General features: G+C 41.1%; 2 protein-coding genes and 1 long non-coding RNA gene across 4 annotated transcripts; 1 reads left to right on the forward strand and 2 right to left on the reverse strand.

Moving 5' to 3' along the window:
* Nucleotides 1–4,311: 4,311 nt before the first annotated feature.
* On the forward strand, nt 4,312–9,082 carry LOC118240356 (uncharacterized). Its single transcript, XR_004775348.2, has 3 exons — nt 4,312–4,416; nt 4,620–4,668; nt 5,552–9,082. It is a non-coding gene; the product is annotated as an uncharacterized LOC118240356 (long non-coding RNA).
* LOC145653112 (uncharacterized) lies at nt 5,470–6,037 on the reverse strand. Its single transcript, XM_081705769.1, has 2 exons — nt 5,881–6,037; nt 5,470–5,765 (listed from the first exon to the last, which is right to left on the reverse strand). The coding sequence occupies exons 1-2, from the start codon at nt 6,035–6,037 to the stop codon at nt 5,545–5,547; spliced, it is 378 nt and encodes a 125-aa protein (XP_081561895.1). The 3' UTR covers nt 5,470–5,544.
* On the reverse strand, nt 6,593–9,925 carry LOC145653111 (homeodomain-interacting protein kinase 1-like). 2 transcript variants are annotated; one of them, XM_081705767.1, is made up of 6 exons: nt 9,784–9,925; nt 9,570–9,683; nt 8,975–9,094; nt 7,910–8,064; nt 7,649–7,785; nt 6,593–7,065 (listed from the first exon to the last, which is right to left on the reverse strand). In XM_081705767.1, exons 5-6 carry the CDS (start codon nt 7,706–7,708, stop codon nt 6,610–6,612), a joined length of 516 nt encoding a protein of 171 aa, XP_081561893.1. In that variant the 5' UTR covers nt 7,709–7,785; nt 7,910–8,064; nt 8,975–9,094; nt 9,570–9,683; nt 9,784–9,925; the 3' UTR covers nt 6,593–6,609. The 2 variants fall into 2 exon arrangements, with proteins under 2 accessions (XP_081561893.1, XP_081561894.1); XM_081705768.1 differs by having other exon boundaries at nt 9,570–9,704; nt 9,784–9,918.
* Nucleotides 9,926–18,201: the final 8,276 nt, after the last annotated feature.

The raw sequence follows: 18,201 nt of genomic DNA on the forward strand, positions 1-18,201 counted from the left end.
GTACATTTAAAGCAAAGTGCGCATTGTATGAGCCTTTTCGAAAGTCGTTAACTGACTTAGAAATCCCTTTTCTTTGTGCTACTGGTGCATCTTTCCAAATAACAATAGAATATCTAAGAGTTAGGACACAGGTTCTTTGTAATTCCCTGTTGTACAGTAAGTGTGTTGAACTTAAGCAAACAAGTATGTAGAGTCATAGGCAGTACAGCTGTGACAGACAGAAAATTAGAAAATATGGGCTTGGGTATTTTTCGAGTCACCTCTACTCTCAGTGCCAGGGTTGGGTATTTATCTAGGTATGATACTATTCTAATCAGCTTTGAGACATTTATTAGGGTTTGACACTACTTTAAATGCTGTGTGGGGCATTTATCAGAGTACAACTCTAAATACTGGGGTGAGATTATTTTCAGGGTATGCTAGGTTGGAGGTAATTATATGCCGGCAATTGAACATTTTAACTAAACCTGGAAATCTTAGCTGCCACGGAGGTATTTATTACAAGACTGCATTGGGGTTGGCCCAAGTTATCTCATATTTGGTAGTACAGTGTGTGCTACTTTAGCGGCCCTGCAAAATGACTGCATTGTAGATCACTGCAGTGTTTGTCAGAATATGCTAATGGACTGGGTAGTAGCTTTACGAAGCCGGTCTCTTGGCAAAAAAGAGACTGGGATTGTTGGGCAAAACATCATTCTTTTATTTTGGCAGGAGAGTAAGAGGACAGAAGCTCTGTGGTGAGAATGATGGGAAATTGAAGGTCACTGACTAAAGGTCACATTGAAGGTTAAAGCTGTATTGTGTACTGGTGAAGGTAAGTTCTTTCTTCTGCTATCTGCTCTGCTACATTCCTGTATGTGTTGAGGCTGAATGTGTGTGTATTACTGGTGTGCAGTGCATAAAGCAGGTACCCCTTAGGCAATACCCTGTCCCCCCAATTGACATTGTTTGGATTCCAAAATACAGCTCAGTCTTCTTCAAAATGCAGATACAATTGAAGAAACAAATGTTGTGTGTATGCTGCAGGCCAGTTGTTAGCCAGGCACACCTCTCATAGTTAATTTTCCAAGGACTATGCACACAACGTTTATAAGATTTATAGAAGGAGTTGGCCAATCTTGATGAATTATCGGAAGACTTTCATCAAAGGATAGCCTTCAAAGGCTTTTCAATTTGGTATGACCCCAATGTCTGTCTCACTTGTAGTCACTGTTCAAAGTTAGTTGACTAAGATAGCGTGCACACAGACAGTGATGTTTTACTAATAATGTCATAGCCTCTTCTTCAGAACAGTGAGAAGGGCAAGTCTACTATATGGTATTGGCATTCTGCTCTTTGGGAATGAAGACTGCCATTGGTCTTTTCCTCTTTGATGGAAAGCTTTGCGTGGACCATGCAGTCCTTGTGAGGGCCTGATCAGCACACTCAGACAGTTCAGGTAGTATGAAGGAATAAGAAGTTAGGTTTGGTGAAATCTGTCCCTTGGGCTAGCTCTCTCTTTTTCTCTATTTCCCTATCCTTCTTCTTCTCTTCTTTATTTACCTCTCTCTCTCTCTCCATCTGTTAGGCAACATTCAGGCAGTATTTTCTATGTTGCATTTATGTTATTTATCAAAATCAAAATTTATTCATATAGTGCTTTTTTTTTTTTACAACAGATGTTGTCACAAAGCAGTTTTACAAATTTCCAAGCCCCCAGTGAGCAAGCCAAGGTTGACAGTGTCAAGGAAAAACCTTTAGAGGAACCAAGACTCAAAGGGGGGCTCCATCCTCCTCTGGCCGACAACAGTTTTAAGAGAAAAAGAAAGAAAAAATGAAAAAAAAAAAAAGCAGTTAATGTCTAATCCAATTCTCTAGAGGTCTTAGTCTTATCCCAATGGTGTGCATGTGTCCAAAACTCATCCCGCAAGAGAACGTCCATTAAGGTCAATGGAGAAATAGTTGGCTGAGGTGGACATGTGGTGGGCTACAGCAAGGGACATCAGGGGGTGGTCGGAGTAGCCATGGCAGGTGAGAGGTTGAGGTTGAGTAACATCATGATATCTGAAGTAGGTGTACCTCAGCAGAAAGAGAGACTAGATTATTAAGCATGTCCAGGTACGAGGGTGTGTAAATTAAGGGACTATAATGTGCAAAGATGGACTCTAGCACAGCTAATAGAATAGAGCCATAAGGAAACACAGGCATGAGCACATCCTGGAACATCAGCACTCCGCCACTCTCAGTCAAGAAACTTGAGTGACAAAGTGAGGTGAACTGACAGCATCATAACATCCCAGTTTACCATAATTCTCAATGCCCATGGAGCCACAGATGTACATATTTACCTAAGATGGGAAGTAGTTAATAACTACTACAGATAGGTTTTCAGCCTAGCCTTACATGTTGAGACCGTTCCTAAGTCTCGAACATTTACAGGAAGGTTATTTCATAGTGTGGGAGCTTTATGGGAAAAGGCTCTGCCCCCTGCGGTAGATTTTCTTATTCTTGGTACTAGTAAAGAGCTCACACCTTTTGATCTAAGCAGACGTGGTGGATTGTAATGCACTAAGAGTTTTCTAAGGTACTGTGGGGCAAGACCATTCAGTGATTTGTAGGTTATTAGAAGTATTTTATAAACAATATGAAATTTTACTGGGAGCCAGTGTAAAGTAGCTAAGATAGGAGTGACATGATCATACATTCTAGTTCTAGTAAGAACTTTGGCTGCTGCATTTTGAACTAGCTGAAGCTTATTTAGGCACTTAATGATACAGCCAGATAGTAAAGCAATACAGTAGACCAATCTTGAAATAATAAATGCATGGACTACCTTTTCTGCATAATGTGAGAAGTGCGTTCCTAATCTTTGAAATGTTCCTAAGGTGGAGAAATATTAAGGTCCTAGAAATATTATTTACAAGATCTTTAATGGTTAGGGAAGATGTGATTGGGAGACCATTGAGGTTCAATGAGTAATTAGAGAGTGAAGACCTAGAAACTGGTAGCGACCTGCTAGATAAGATTTAAACCAGAAAAGGGCTATTGCCCTAATCCCAACAACATTTTCGAGTCTATCTAGTAAAATGTTGTGATCTATAGTGTCAAATGCTGTACTCAGATCAAGCAATATAAGCAAAGAGACATAACCCTGGTCAGAAGCCAACAACAGGCCATTAACTACTTTAACTGGTGCTGTTTCTGTACTGTGATTAGGCCTAAACCCTGACGGAAAGACTTCATGTATCTGGTACTGATTCAGATATGAGTTTAGCTGCTGACCTAGAGCTACAGCTTTTTCTAGGATCTTGGAAATAAGTGGAAGTTTTGAGATTGGGATGTAGTTTGACAGCTGACATGGGTCGAGGTTAGATTTTTTGATAAATGGTCTGATTACTGCTAATTTGAATGGGTTAGGGATGTAGCCAAGGTTCAAGGAGGAGTTTATTAAATTTAGAAAAGGTTCTATTACTTCAGGTAGGATTTCCTTAAGAAAGTTTGTGGGTAGTGAATCTAGTAAACAAGTGGATGATTTTGAGCATGAGATCAAAGATGGGAGTTCTAGCTCTTGGACTGGTGAAAAGGATTAATACTCTTACTCTTAATACTCTTAATGTTATCTCTAATGTACTTAATTTTCTCATTAAAGAAATTCATGAACTCATTACTACTGTGTGATGATGTAATCTGAAAATTGGTGTTACCATTTTTTTGTAACCAGAAACAGGGCAAGTCTGCCAGTTTTGTTTTAGAACACTGGCACAACCAATAAGGCAATTTTTAATTGCTGTGATTGGCAGCATTTTGGCAACCATGAAATGAAACTGGATCAAAGTTGTAAAAGAACTTTGTTTGCAGTTTATTTTTACAGTTACATAAAAAATCCTGGTAGCATAGTTAACAGGTTTGATGGTTTTCCAGTGCACGACACTGTGATGCCAGGGCTGTCCCAGGCCTGTATGGAGCCCTAAGCAGAAATCGGAGTCGCCTTTGGCATAGCATAGGACTATAAATAAATCAATCAATTTAAGAGCTCTTGGGAGCCATCTAGTGGCCACTTGGAGTCCTAGGCAGGCGTTCATTTCGCTTATGTGGCGGGACAAGTGCTCTGTTGTTATCCAACCTATCGAGCAGTCCTACAAAGAGTTAATGCACTTATGCACATCACCCCTAATTCAGATTTCTGGTGTTTATTTTAGATGCATTTTTGGTTGTAAGGTAACCGGATGATTATCCGTTGTGTCTACACAGAGCTGGTGGCACAAATAGGTCGTGGTACCTTTAAGACAAGCAGGTGTTGGCATCGCGAGAAGAAGCGAGATTAACGGATTACTAAAGAAATGAACAAGGAAAATTGTACTCCTGTGGCTTGCCATTTCGTGAGTGTTGAGAAACAGGTGAAAAAAAACCAATTTGGATTATGATCTTAACAACAAGGTAAAGATTTCAGATTTGTTTTAGCCGTAGTAAAGGTGGACGTTTTCCATCAGTCTAGCAGGTTCGCCTTCATGAACCTTTCTACCTGTTTAGGACCAACCGGAGTTTGTTAACGGTTTTGTAATGAGGGAAATGGAAAATAATTGTATACGGTCAGTGGAAAAGTGAATGTTCTTTTCTGTCTTGTTTGTTTATTTGTGTAGCTGCTGTGAGTGAGCACACATGTTCCAGTGTTCAGCCTACATGTACAAAGTAAGTACAGGTACAACAGGGCAACGATCATTTTACAAGATGCTTTCTAATTGTAATCCTTTATACTACAGTGTTGGAGCCATAGTCGTTTTTTGTTTGTTTTTAAAAATTTCCAAACAGCCACTGCCGTATTATGTGTAATATTTAGTTTCTGCGTACTGCACGCATACAAGTGTGTGCGTACGGCTGGAAGTTTAAAAAAGAGAAATACATATATTTTCAATTGATGTGCCTGGTTCCCTCTTACTCTGAGATATGTATATAAAAGGAATGACCCACTAGGGCCTCAAATATTCACAGGCCACACATATGTTATAATTAGGTTACATTTGTATTCCGTATAGCTACAGCACCTGTACTTCACACACATGTAGTAATCTGATGTAGAAAGTTGCCAGCCCTTTTAAAATATTAGGTTGATGGTATAATAGTTGAATTAAACAGACAAAGCGTTAATAACAATTATTTGCATGACAATTAATCTTGAACAAAAAAGGTCACTGAATCTGTAGTTCTTTACAGACACACAACCAGTAAAACTGCTTGATCATTTCTTATTGATGGTCACTGATCTATAGGATCAATAGAATAGTACAACCAAATAACCTTTAACCTTTTAGAATTGAGATGTTGCAGTGTGTTCTGTTCTTAAAAGGGTGACGAGAAACTGGATGAAGCTTTGACTGACATGCTGGTCAAGGACTCGCATCTAATATGGTTAAAATAAATTAATTCAGGACAAGTACAGCCTAATAATTTTTACATTTTACGCAGCCCCAAACCATCAACATCAGTATAAAAATGCAATAAAGGACAGGACCAGTTATTCTCTTCTGCTAGTTCTGAAGTCTGCATCTTTATTTTATATTTGAATGTTTAACAGCTGACTGGGGATTTAGGAATGAAACCCTCCCAGGGCGAGGCCTTCACCGAAGGCATGACCACGGCCAGTGATTCGGGCAGGTCGGCGGCACTCTCCATGGAGTTGGGCAGGCACTTGGGGCTGAGCGGGCTGCACGTGGAAGAGTCAGAGTTCTGCACGGTCCCACGGCCGATGACCTCCACCCTCTGGCTCACGCTGCAGCTGGGAGGTAGGGCTAAGGAAGGGGAAGAAGGATTAAACCACAAAAGCAGGGAAACTGTTAGGAAGGATTTCATAATGGACTTAAAAAGACTGAGCAGCAGGTGTGTGAGGCGTCATGGCGAGGGCACCTGGTGAGCGGGACCTAGGAGTCGTCCTCGTCCTCTGAGTCGCCGGGGATGGTGATGATGCTGACAGCCAGGCTAGGCGTATTGGAGATGACGGGTTGCGATGGTTTGACGGTGCCCCCAGACCCACCCCCACTGCCAGACAGGCTCTTGCTGCCATCGAAGCCTGCACACTGCCACTTGCAGAGCTCCATGATCCGGTAGCAAGATTTCATACCGGCAGCGAGAGAGAGACACGGGCAGGGAGCAAGTTACAGGACTACCAGAGAATCTGTGATGCCATCTGGATTTCTAAATTAAGATGGTGTTCCTTAAAAAATGTAAATACACTGTGACGTGTAGATTGGAAGGCCTGAAACTGGAAGAGGTGGGTCATGGTGACACAGGTGGTTCAGGGTCTTCCTTTTGTCAGCATCTAGCGTGAGCATCTTCTTGAGCAGGTCGATGACCTCCCGCCGGTCGGCCTTCTCAGCCAAGACCTCAGTGCCTTCCAGACTGGTCATATTGACCTGTGCGACAGACCCATGGTTGTCATATTATGGACCAGCAGAGGGTGCTGATGCACCTAACATGCAGCAAATTACTTTGCACTGCTCTGCCTTTCACAGACGCTGTTCTCTAGGACTTGCGTGTGTTACTTATTGTGACCGCACGAACGCTCGAGCTGTGAGCTAGCACCTTGCTCTACCTGCTCGATAATTTGAGCTGCAGGAGCTGTTCTTCAATTTCACGTCACAACAGTAAAGAAATGCATGCGGTTATGCACACAAAAACCCAAATAACCTGCATCATGTCGTCAAAGCAGGTGAAAATGCATTTCCTAGTCTCTTTGGGATTGATGCCAAACTCCGGTTCATGCTCCTCAGGAAAAGAAAAAACAAACCATTCGGCTCCAACATTGTTACATGAAATCATTAAGCTACATCCCTTATGAAACAAACACATGGCATTTGGCATTTGGTCGGTGTGGATCAGGCCCAGGCTCTTCAGCTTCATGAGCACCGTGGCGACATGCTGCAGCACGGGCCGGATGCACTTCAGCAGCAGCGGACTGAACATGCTGTCCTTCAGGAAGTTGTAGAGGCTCTGCCCCAGACCCACGTGGTTCTTGTGCTGGAAGCACTCGTACGTGCAGACGAAGTTGAACTCGTCTGCGTTCTCCCAGCTCAGCCGTCTCAGTATGCTCACCTGAGGAGGAGCAAAGGAGGGAAGACGGGATGCGCGTTAAGACTGAGCTATGTGCACACAGCTTTTAAAGTTTGATGCTGTGGGCAAATGGCCTACTTTACCTTCAATAGCATCAAGCACTTTTATTGTGTACCTCCCTTCAACCATTCACTTTTACAGGTTCTGGCAGATGCCCTTATCCAGAGGGAAATGGTCCCTTGGAAATAACCCATGAACTTGCTTTGCTCTTGATGTTCAAACAATGCAGATTAATGCTTTTTCATAACAATAATTAATATTTTATGCACATCCAAACAGGCATAGCTTATGCAATTGTAGCTAAGCATTATTTTTATAGTAAGCTTCAAGCTGTCCATGTGTTATTTGACCTCTTTCCTACTGATGCCTCAAATTAGAACTATTCTGCTGATAGCAAACAAGTATTTTTGTGCTACCCTGTATACAAATTCCACAGTGTGAGTTAGCACATCTGATGCCAACAGATCACATGTTGTAAAACTGAAACAAGCAATGTTAGAATCAGGGCTACAGCTGATTCTAGGCCATATCAAAAGATCAATTAAATTGGGCACAGCTTTCCCACCTCAATTTGGTCCTGTCGAGCATAGAACAGATGATTTTTCAGGATCTTGATGGCAACCATTTCATTGGTGCCTCGCTCCGAGAACTAGGCAAACCAGGCCAAAACTTCTGTGACCAAGGACGTCCACCACCTCGTAGCTGTTGGAGATGGAGCGGAGGATCTCATTCTGCACCAGCTGGTACTTGCAATGGCTCAGGGAGTTGCTGCTCTCTTTTGATGCGGAGTTTGAAATGGACTGGGTGGAAGAGGTGGTTCCCCCACCCCTGGTCATGGGCTTATACAACGAAGGGGTGGAGAGCTCCTCCAGGATCTGTACGATGTCGCTGCTGTGCCTCGTCTTGCTTACTCTTCAGGCTACCCCGCTTCCGACAGGCGTCGGTATGCCGCGCGGCCGATGTCTCACCTTCACCCGCCACCTGGATGAGGAAGAAGATGACGGCAAAGCTTTGCCCGAGACTCCAGAGAGGGAAAAGATTAGGGCAGGTAAACCATCGGTTGAATTGAACCCCGGATCCGAGGGTCTGGGCATCCCCGGCTGAGTCCAACGACCAGGGATGCGCAAGTAGTAGCTGCTCTTGCCCCACGCGTGATTCTCAAATTTTACATTCTTGTAGTGGGAGATCCCACTAAAGGAATCTGAAGGGGAAGATGTATACAGGACCACTAACTAAACTAATGCCATGCAGATCTAGATGGGGGCTATATTCTAAATTGAAACTAAAACAGCAGTAGGTTTAAAAAAAGCACAATCACAAATCTCTTATTTAGCTAACGCTAGCTAGCTAATTAACTTCACAACTTGCTCTCAGTGTTGATGATTTTCCCCCCTTTAACCTTATGGAAAGAAGGCTCAACACCATCAAACGGATATAAATCATCCATGTTTTGCCTCCACATCACTCTGATTATGCTTAATTGAAATAATATAAATGATCACACTATATCGACAGAATTCTTTCCATGGCAAAAAGGTAAATAATAGGCAGGAATAGTGTCATAAAGTGGAATGTCGACCTGCACATATTTGAACCTAGCCAGTAGACAAGATAAAAGGTCGCACATTTAAGCTGCCCTTTAAGATTAGTATATTTTTCTCTTTCCCCAGAAATAATCAATACTGCAGTGTTTGCTTGTTTATGCTGAAGCACGCTTAAGTGGGACTTAGTGTGGTTAATTCATCTTTGACTGTGCTGATGTATTGTGCTATTTAAAGATTTTGCAGTTACTTGGTTTTTGTCAATATAGCAACATGCCCTCAGGCCAGCAGACAAGTTGCATCCCTTATGAAACAAACACATGGTATATGGCATTGGAAGACTGGCGAACCTTGAGTCTCCACAGGGGGTAGCTGGAGTCTGGGCACCTGTGGAAATAGTAGCTTCTCTTGGTGCCTTCGCAAAGCAGGTACTCTGCTGGTAGGCCCTGCGTCTGGGAGATGTAACGGATCTGCAGACACCACACAGCATGAGGGTTATGACTTTATTTGGCTTTCATCCTTCCATTTTCAAAGTGCACATATAAAATAAAACAGTCCATACAGACTCTTATTATTTATATTAATCCTAAAAATGAGCTAGCCAAGACAGCAAATACACCTCAGTTGTAAGGGGCCCCCAAATCACACTCGGGTCACGTTTTGTTAATTCACAAAAAAACATTCAGTCTTTTCTTTGCTAGCCATTATGGACTCCCTAACAAGCTGCACAGTTAGAAAGAACAAAGGCCGTTGCCATTAAGCAACACTAGGTCACTCTTCTAGCAAACAAGATTTACGTCTTTGTTACACAGTGAGAAAAGTCTGAAAAGAAAGTAGAAAAACAGACCCTATATCAGCAAAATTCTACGGCACTTCGTGACTCAAAGCCCAAGAGCGGACAGAAGCGTGAAACAGACAAGGCACAGCTCAAAGGCGTGTACTTACCTGATCATATTGGGATACAGGGCAGAGCCCAAAAACAGCGCAGCAGTGACTCAGCCCAGCGACCACATATCGACGGCCTCTCAGAATGGGAGACCCAGGATGATATCAGGCGATCTGGACCAAAAACACAACTCACTATCATGAAATCAGCCTCGGTTGATTCCGTAGTTTGTGGTGATACAGCAGTAATCGCTTTAACATGAAGCGTGCTTACCTGATCATATTGGGACGCTCCGGGATACAGAACAGAGCCCAGAAACAGCTCGGCAATGACAGTTGCTGCTGGTAGGTGGCGGAGGTCTGGCCCATCAGGCCCATATATCAGGGTAAGACGTGGTCTCTCCACCAGGCTCAGGACCATATAAAAAAACAAGCTTCTTTAGGATCAGGTCAAGAGAGGTGTTCTCTTGGAATGTGGTCATAACAGGTTCCAACTGGTGTGGGTATTGAATATCAGTTTACATATATTGACTAATGTATGGTTTGGATGTAATGGTGGCAAATGCAATCACTAATATGTAAAAGAAGGTGGGGTGAATACATAATCACTTCTGCCAAATGTTTAAAAATGTGGGTTCTGTGTTTGATTCTTAGACATTCTCTGGATGGTGCCTTAATAATGCTTGTAAACGTTAACCTGCAATAAAGGACAGAACCCGCTATTCTCTCTCACTGATTCTGAAGTCTGCATCTTTATATTTGAATGTTTAACTTTAAGACTAGCAGACTGGGGATTTAGGAACGACAGCAACAAACAGGAGAAGAATGAACACTGTTATCAGCTGGTCTTCACACATTTTTAATACACAACCATGAACAATTTTAATACACAACCAGATTTGTGTGTTAATTTTGCTGATGAGCAAAAATGAGCATAAAATGCATTGAGTTCCTCCTCCAGAATGTCAGGAGTGTGAGGTTTGGCAACAACTGTCATGAATGATTTTATCAAATGGTGTGATGAGGCTTTTTTATATACGCATGCAGCCAAACCCAAAGATATGTTTGACAGCCCAAGTGCCGCAGTGCAAGTAGCAGAACGCACAAACACTTCTTAATGTAAAAAACAAATGATAAACAATAAAACATTAACAGCACTCACATGTAACAATCCAGCGCAGCGTGAACATAGGCACTGGCAGAAACATGAACAACGAGTACAACCAGTAAACAATGCACACTAACACTAACGAACGTGTACACATACAATGACCAACATCACAATACACACACACACACACACACACACACACACAAGGGTTTAAATACATAAGTGAAATGAAGAACCGGGTGCAGGTGTGTGCTAACAAGGGTGGGGGCATGGTTACAAACAAGACACAAGTCACAACGAACCGTCAACAGTCAACTCCCACTGCACGTGGCAGGCCGTACCACCTGATCAGTGGGAAGGGAGCATACGGTGACAATATGACTTTAGACAAAAACCCAATGTTCAGGACACAGCCGTTATCACAGACATGATGGTTGAGTGGGTTGATAAATATAAATATATTACAATAATTGACAATAAATAGTTATTTGCACAACAGTACAGATTCTCTGTATAAAATGTCCTACAGCATTTGTTTTGTTTGAGGAAGCTTAGGTTTTTTTGTTGTTGATAAAACCTTAATGGAAATGTTGTACAAGTCTTTTATAGAGCCTGCTTTGTATTTTTGTAACTTGAATGTGAAGCACAAAAAGTCTAAATAGCATTATCAACCAAGCTAGCAAGATCATTGGAGAGAAGTGTTGCTGAGCAGTGTGACAGAAGGGTTGTATCTAAGGCCTGGGCTATCTTCTGGGTCATCCAGCATCTAATACCCTTTGATTTTTGTCTTCTCCCATCTGCCATTCAAATGTACAATACCCTCAAAGAAAACATATATGTACAAATAGTTATTTCATCATATCAGTTATCAGATTACTGTAAGACGTGGTCTCTCCACCAGGCTCAGGACCATATAAAAAACAAGCTTCTTTAGGATCAGGTCAAGAGAGGTGTTCTCTTGGAATGTGGTCGTAACAGGTTCCAACTGGCGTGGGTATTGAATATCAGTTTACATATATTGACTAATGTATGGTTTGGATGTAATGGTGGCAAATGCAATCACTAATATGTAAAAGAAGGTGGGGTGAATACATAATCACTTCTGCCAAATGTTTAAAAATGTGGGTTCTGTGTTTGATTCTTAGACATTCTCTGGATGGTGCCTTAATAATGCTTGTAAACGTTAACCTGCAATAAAGGACAGAACCCGCTATTCTCTCTCACTGATTCTGAAGTCTGCATCTTTATATTTGAATGTTTAACTTTAAGACTAGCAGACTGGGGATTCAGGAACGACAGCAACAAACAGGAGGAGAAGAGTGAACACTGTTATCAGCTGGTCTTCACACATTTTTAATACACAACCATGAACAATTTTAATACACAACCAGATTTGTGTGTTAATTTTGCTGAAACACCCCTGTACGTCCTCTTCAGACAGAGAGGGTGGTGACACCAGCATGTGTTGTGATGTTGTCTCATGGTGAAGGATGTCAAAAATGAGCATATAATGCATTGAGTTCCTCCTCCAGAATGTCAGGAGTGTGAGGTTTGGCAACAACTGTCATGAATGATTTTATCAAATGGTGTGATGAGGCTTTTTTATATATGCACGCAGCCAAACCCAAAGATATGTTTGACAGCCCAAGTGCTGCTGTGCAAGTAGCAGAATGCACAGACAAACACTTCTTAATGTAAAAAACAAATGATAAACAATAGAACATTAACAGCACTCACATGTAACAATCCAGTGCAGCGTGAACATAGGCACTGGCAGAAACATGAACAACGAGTACAACCAGTAAACAATGCACACTAACACTAACATGAACGTGTACATGTACAATGACCAACATCACAATACACACACACACAAGGGTTTAAATACACAAATGAAATGAAGAACCAGGTGCAGGTGTGTGCTAACAAGGGTGGGGGCATGGTTATAAACAAGACACAAGTCACAACGAACCGTCAAGAGTCAACTCCCACTGCACGTGGCAGGCTGTACCACTTGATCAGTGGGAAGGGAGCATACGGTGACAATATGACTTTAGACAAAAACCCAATGTTCAGGACACAGCCGTTATCACAGACATGATGGTTGAGTGGGTTGATAAATATAAATATATTACAATAATTGACAATAAATAGTTATTTGCACAACAGTACAGATTCTCTGTATAAAATGGCCTACAGCCTTTGTTTTGTTTGAGGAAGCTTAGGTTTTTTTGATGTTGATAAAACCTTAATGGAAATGTTGTACAATACTTTTATAGAGCCTGCTTTGTTTGTGTGTGTGTGTGTGTGTGTGTGTGTATGTATGTTTTGGTGGTTTCATAATTTGAATTTGAAGCACAAAAAGTCTAAATAGCATTATCAACCAAGCTAGCCAGATCATTAGAGAATAGCAGAGAAGTATAACTGAGCAGCATGACAGAAGGGTTGTATGTAAGGCCTGGGCTATCTTCTGGGTCATCCAGCATCTAATACCCTTTGATTTTTGTCTTCTGTCATCTGCCACTTAAATGTACAATGCCCTCAAAGAAAACATATATGTATAAATAATTATTTCATCACATCAGTTATCATATTACTGAATCCATGACAGATTTGTACCATATGTTGTTTTTTGTTATACTGTTTTAGATGTGAAAATTATTTTTCGACTATGCTGCAAATAAATTGCTCCAATGGGGACTTCCGTAATAAAATGAATGAATGAACTCGTATGACCTGCTGTCATTCATTCCCTGTCAGTTCAGTAGTTTTTCTGTTCTCTTTGCCACGTGGAGGGAGAGGCAGTTCCCCTGGCAACAGTGTCTCAGGGCTCTGATGTCTTCCTCATATGCCATTTCATCGCCATCGGAGATGAGGCCCACCACTGTTGTACGATCAGCATATTTCACAATGTTACAGATGCTACTGGCTACACAGCGTGACGGTCCGAGTGCCGCAGGGCAAGCAGCAGGACACACACACCTTGTAAACAGACATTTAGTCACACATGACAAGAAGGATAAACAATATGGCACTCACATATAACATGCAGTACGGCGTGATACGAGCAATAAAGGACAACGGGTAGAAGAACTTACATTACAGGCTAACAAAAACATGAACCTGAAAAATTTTAACAGTCAGCGGTAAGGAGGTGGATGCATGTGCGGAGAAGAGCGAGATTTATTAGGGGCAAATCCAGAGTTGTGGCCGTTAGGGTAGTCCAGGGTCATTGAACCAATATGGAGTTTACGGGTATACATGATCAAACAAACAAAACACACGAAGGCAAACAGGGGAAGCAAGCTATAACAAAGGCTAGGAAACACGAAGGCACGGAGTACAAACTTAAATACATGCATATACGGGTTTTCAAAAACAGCCACCAAACACAAACGCAATGAAGTAAACAATCACAATGACCAGCCAAGACCAAGGCCACAAGGCAGGGTTTAAATACGTGAACTAAATGAGGCACAGGTGTGGAAATTCAAACGAGGGGCAGAGAAAACGAAACTATGGCATGGAACTAAAATACTCAAGACAGGGAAAACGTGGGAGCTGGGAGGGACTAATCGGGACAAAAATGACCAACACTATAGTACAACACAAAGGGGTTTAAACACAAACACACATGAAACAAAGAACAAGGTGCACGTGTGTGTTAACAAGGGGGAGGTGCAACAAACAAGGCATTCACATTGAACACGGTGAACCGTGAACTCCCAATGCACATGGCAGGCTGCACCACGTGATCAGTGGGTCAGTCATGCATGTAGATGGAGTACAGGAGATGGCTCAGTACACATCCCTGAGGAGCCCCTGTGTTGAGTGTGAGAGGTGAGGAGGTAACACTGCCCAGTCTGACCACCCAGCACCTGTATGATGGGACGTTCAGGATACAGGTATAAATTGTGTCATTTAGACATAGTTGGTGTGTGGAATAAACTATAGTGTTGAATGCAGAAATTTAATTTATGTTCACGATCTCACGTATACATCCCACTGATCCAGGTGTGTGAGGACAGTGTGCATTGCAAAGGCTGTTTCACTAGCAGTAGACCTATTCTGACAATAGGATGCAATGGGTCAAGTGTGATCAGCAGCACGGAACAAATGAGGTCCTTGACCTGCCATTCAAAGCATTTTGTCACCATGGGTGCCAGGGCAACAGGCTGCCAATCATTTTGGCATGACACTTTGGAAGACTTAGATAGAGGAACAGTCACTGAGTTTTTGAAGCATCCTTTTGGGCAACAAACAGGAGGAGAGGAGTAAACATTGCTGTCAGCTGGTCTTCACACAACCTTAGTTAATACACAACCTTAATGCTGGTTGCCCAGCAGATTTCTGCCTGTTAATTTTTGTGTGTTAATTTTCCTGAAACTCCCCTGTACATCCTCTTCAGACACAGAGAGGGTGGTGACACCAGCATGTGCTGTGAAGTTAACTCATGTTGGAGGATATCGAAAATGAGCATAAAATGCATTTAGTTCCTACTCCAGAATGTCAGTGTTGTGAGGTTTGGTAACACTCCTATCACGAATGATTTTATCCCATGGTATGAAGAGGCTTTTTTATATATGCCTGCTGCCAACACTAAAGATAAGTGTGACAGCCCGAGTGCCACAGGGCAAGGGGCAGGACGCACAGACAGACACTTCTTAACATAAAAAACAAACGATAAACAATAAAAACATTAATGGTCACAATGAACCATCAACTGTGAACTCCCACTGCAGTGGGAATGGGATTGTACTGTGACTATGACTTCAGACAAAAACCCAATGTTCAAGACACGACCAGTATCACAGACATGAGGGTTGAGTGGGTTAATAAATATAATACAATAATTGACTAATAGTCGTTTACACCCAGATTGATTCTCTGTGTAAAATGGCCTACAGCGTTTGCTTTATTTGAGGAAGCTTACGTTTTTTAACGTTGATAAAACCTTAATGGTGTGAGGTTTGGCAGTGTCATTAATGATTTTATCAAATGGTGTGATGAGGCTTTTTTATATTTCTGCACAGCTAAAGATATGATTATTGATTTTAGACAAAAACCCGATGTTCAGGACAATACCATTATCAAAGAAATGGCCATTGAGTGGCTTAATGAACATAAGTATCTAGGTACTGTAATGAGACATTATGAGGATGTAGGATGCCAAGGCAAGTTTCTGTGATAAATAGACGTATTTATTTAAATCAAAAACAAAAATGAAACAAAGCACAAAAAACAAAGACAAGCTACACTAGACAAAACTGATGTAGCAAACAAATAAACTAGACATACTTACAGTGAGGCATGCCACATGAAACACACAGGGTCAAACACCGACAAAGCATAACAGTTAAAAGGCTTTAAATACACCTACTAACAAGGATGATAACTAAGGACAGGTGTGACACATGACAAATTAACAAGGTAGGGGTGTGGCGATGGAGACATGCAAACATGTCACTCGAACATGGTGAGGAGTCTTGGAGGAGGTGGCCGTGCTGTGACAGGTACAATAAATAATTAACAAAAAATTGTTCTTTGGTCCCCAGGTTGATTCTCTGTGGCTCAAGATATATATATATATATATATAAATACGATGGTCCTCAGCAATCCAGTCAAATAAATTATCAATGATAAATGTTATACCAATGAATGCCCATCATAACTGATACACCATTTGAGAGGATAGAAATGGACATAGTAGATCTTTTGGAAAGGAACATGGCAAGGAACAGGTACATTTTGGTGTTATGACAATAGGCCACAAGGTACCCTGAAAATTTTGCTTTATGTACAGTCAGGGCCAAGAAGGTGGCTAATGCTCTTATGTATCGGCATGCATGGGTGGGTCTCCTCCAGGAGATTTTAATAGATCAGGGCAGAAATATCCTGTCTAGGTTGCTTCTGGATGTTTACAAGCTGCTAGGCATACATAGCTTTAAGGCCTTCCTCCATCATGCTAAAACAGATGGCTTGATTGATAGATTTTACCAGACTCTCAAGGCAATGTTTTGCACATTTGTCTGACAGACTGTCAATGACTAGGAGCCGAGGTTTCCATATCTTCTGTTTGTTTACAGAGAGGCAAAAGCTCTTTGGATGTCAACTGAGGAGTCTGTAAGACCTTTTGAGAGAGTGGTGGAACCCAAGAACTCTATAGTGAATGTGGTAAACATGATGAAGATGCTGGAGAAGATGGCTCAGGAACATCTGTGGAAGGCACAGAGCAGTCAATGTGCCTAATATGACTGCAAAAGCCTGGCAGGACAGGAGGTATTCCTGCTTCTGCTTATCAGCAAAAGGAAGCTCCTGGCAAAGTGACATGGACTGCAGATGAGGAAGAGTTGCTAGAACAGTACGTCCCCAATAAGCAGGCAGGATGTGGATCCGTCTCACTATTTCATCGGCAGAAATGCAGGAGCAGGTGATAATACTCCTGGGCCCAGCACTCTTCAACCTGGGTACTTTAAGGAGAACACAGCAGCCTCCCAAAAGTGATACAAAGTCCCAAAATGGCTATTACCTGTGCTGAATAACAGTATGAAGGACAAATCTACCCCTGTCCAAAGTTTAATTGATTTAATTGAATGCCAACTATACTACCACCATCAATCTGTGTAAGGTATACTGGCAAGTGCCTTTAGCACCAAAAGCAAAAGAACTGTGTTTTCCACATTTTACAGTACACTTTTCACAGGCTAATGGACACGGTTCTGCAGCACGGTACCGGGACACTGTTGCCACATTTATCAATACCTGGTACAACCATCTTTCACATCTGTAGTATGTATTTACTAAAATATATGTAGCTGGGTTCACGAATAATCCTCAGAAAAGTGTCATGGCTCAGCATGAGATGGATATGTGGAAGCAATATAATAATAATAAAAATTAAAAAAAATAATAATAATAATAAAATAATAATAGTAATAATAATAATAATAATAATAATACTCAACAATAATAATAATGCTCAGTAATAATAATAATAAAATAATAATAATAACAATAATAATACCCAATAATAATAATAATAAAATACTAATATATACAACCATATACATTGTACATTGTGTATATAATCATAATATACATATATTGTACATACATTGTTAATATATTTTGTACATACATAGAATATGTATATTTCTCTTTGCATATATATATTTCACATATATAGAATATCTATATTTCTCTATGCACCCCTGTTTTCTTTTCCTCAGTTTGGACAGAGCACGCTCAACCATTTCACTGCGAGTTATATTGTGTATGACTATGTATGTGACGAATAAACCAAACTTGAAACTTGAAACTTGAAACTAATAATAATCATAACAATAATAATACTCAATAATAATAATAATAATAATAATAATAATAATAATAATAATACTCAATAATAATAACTTTATTTGTAAAGCCTAAAACAGTTTACCAAGTGAATCACAGAGAATAGAATGTATAGAGGAATATGGTCATTTCCTGTACCCACAGAGAGGAGGGCTCAGTCCTTACTGGTGGATTGGTACTATAAATTTATCCTGCAGATCTATAGAGCTATAGGCAGTCAGAGA

This window comes from Electrophorus electricus, chromosome 22, assembly GCF_041902795.1.
Source record: "Electrophorus electricus isolate QZ-2024a chromosome 22, ASM4190279v1, whole genome shotgun sequence".
NCBI classification, from domain to species: Eukaryota; Metazoa; Chordata; class Actinopteri; order Gymnotiformes; family Gymnotidae; genus Electrophorus; species Electrophorus electricus.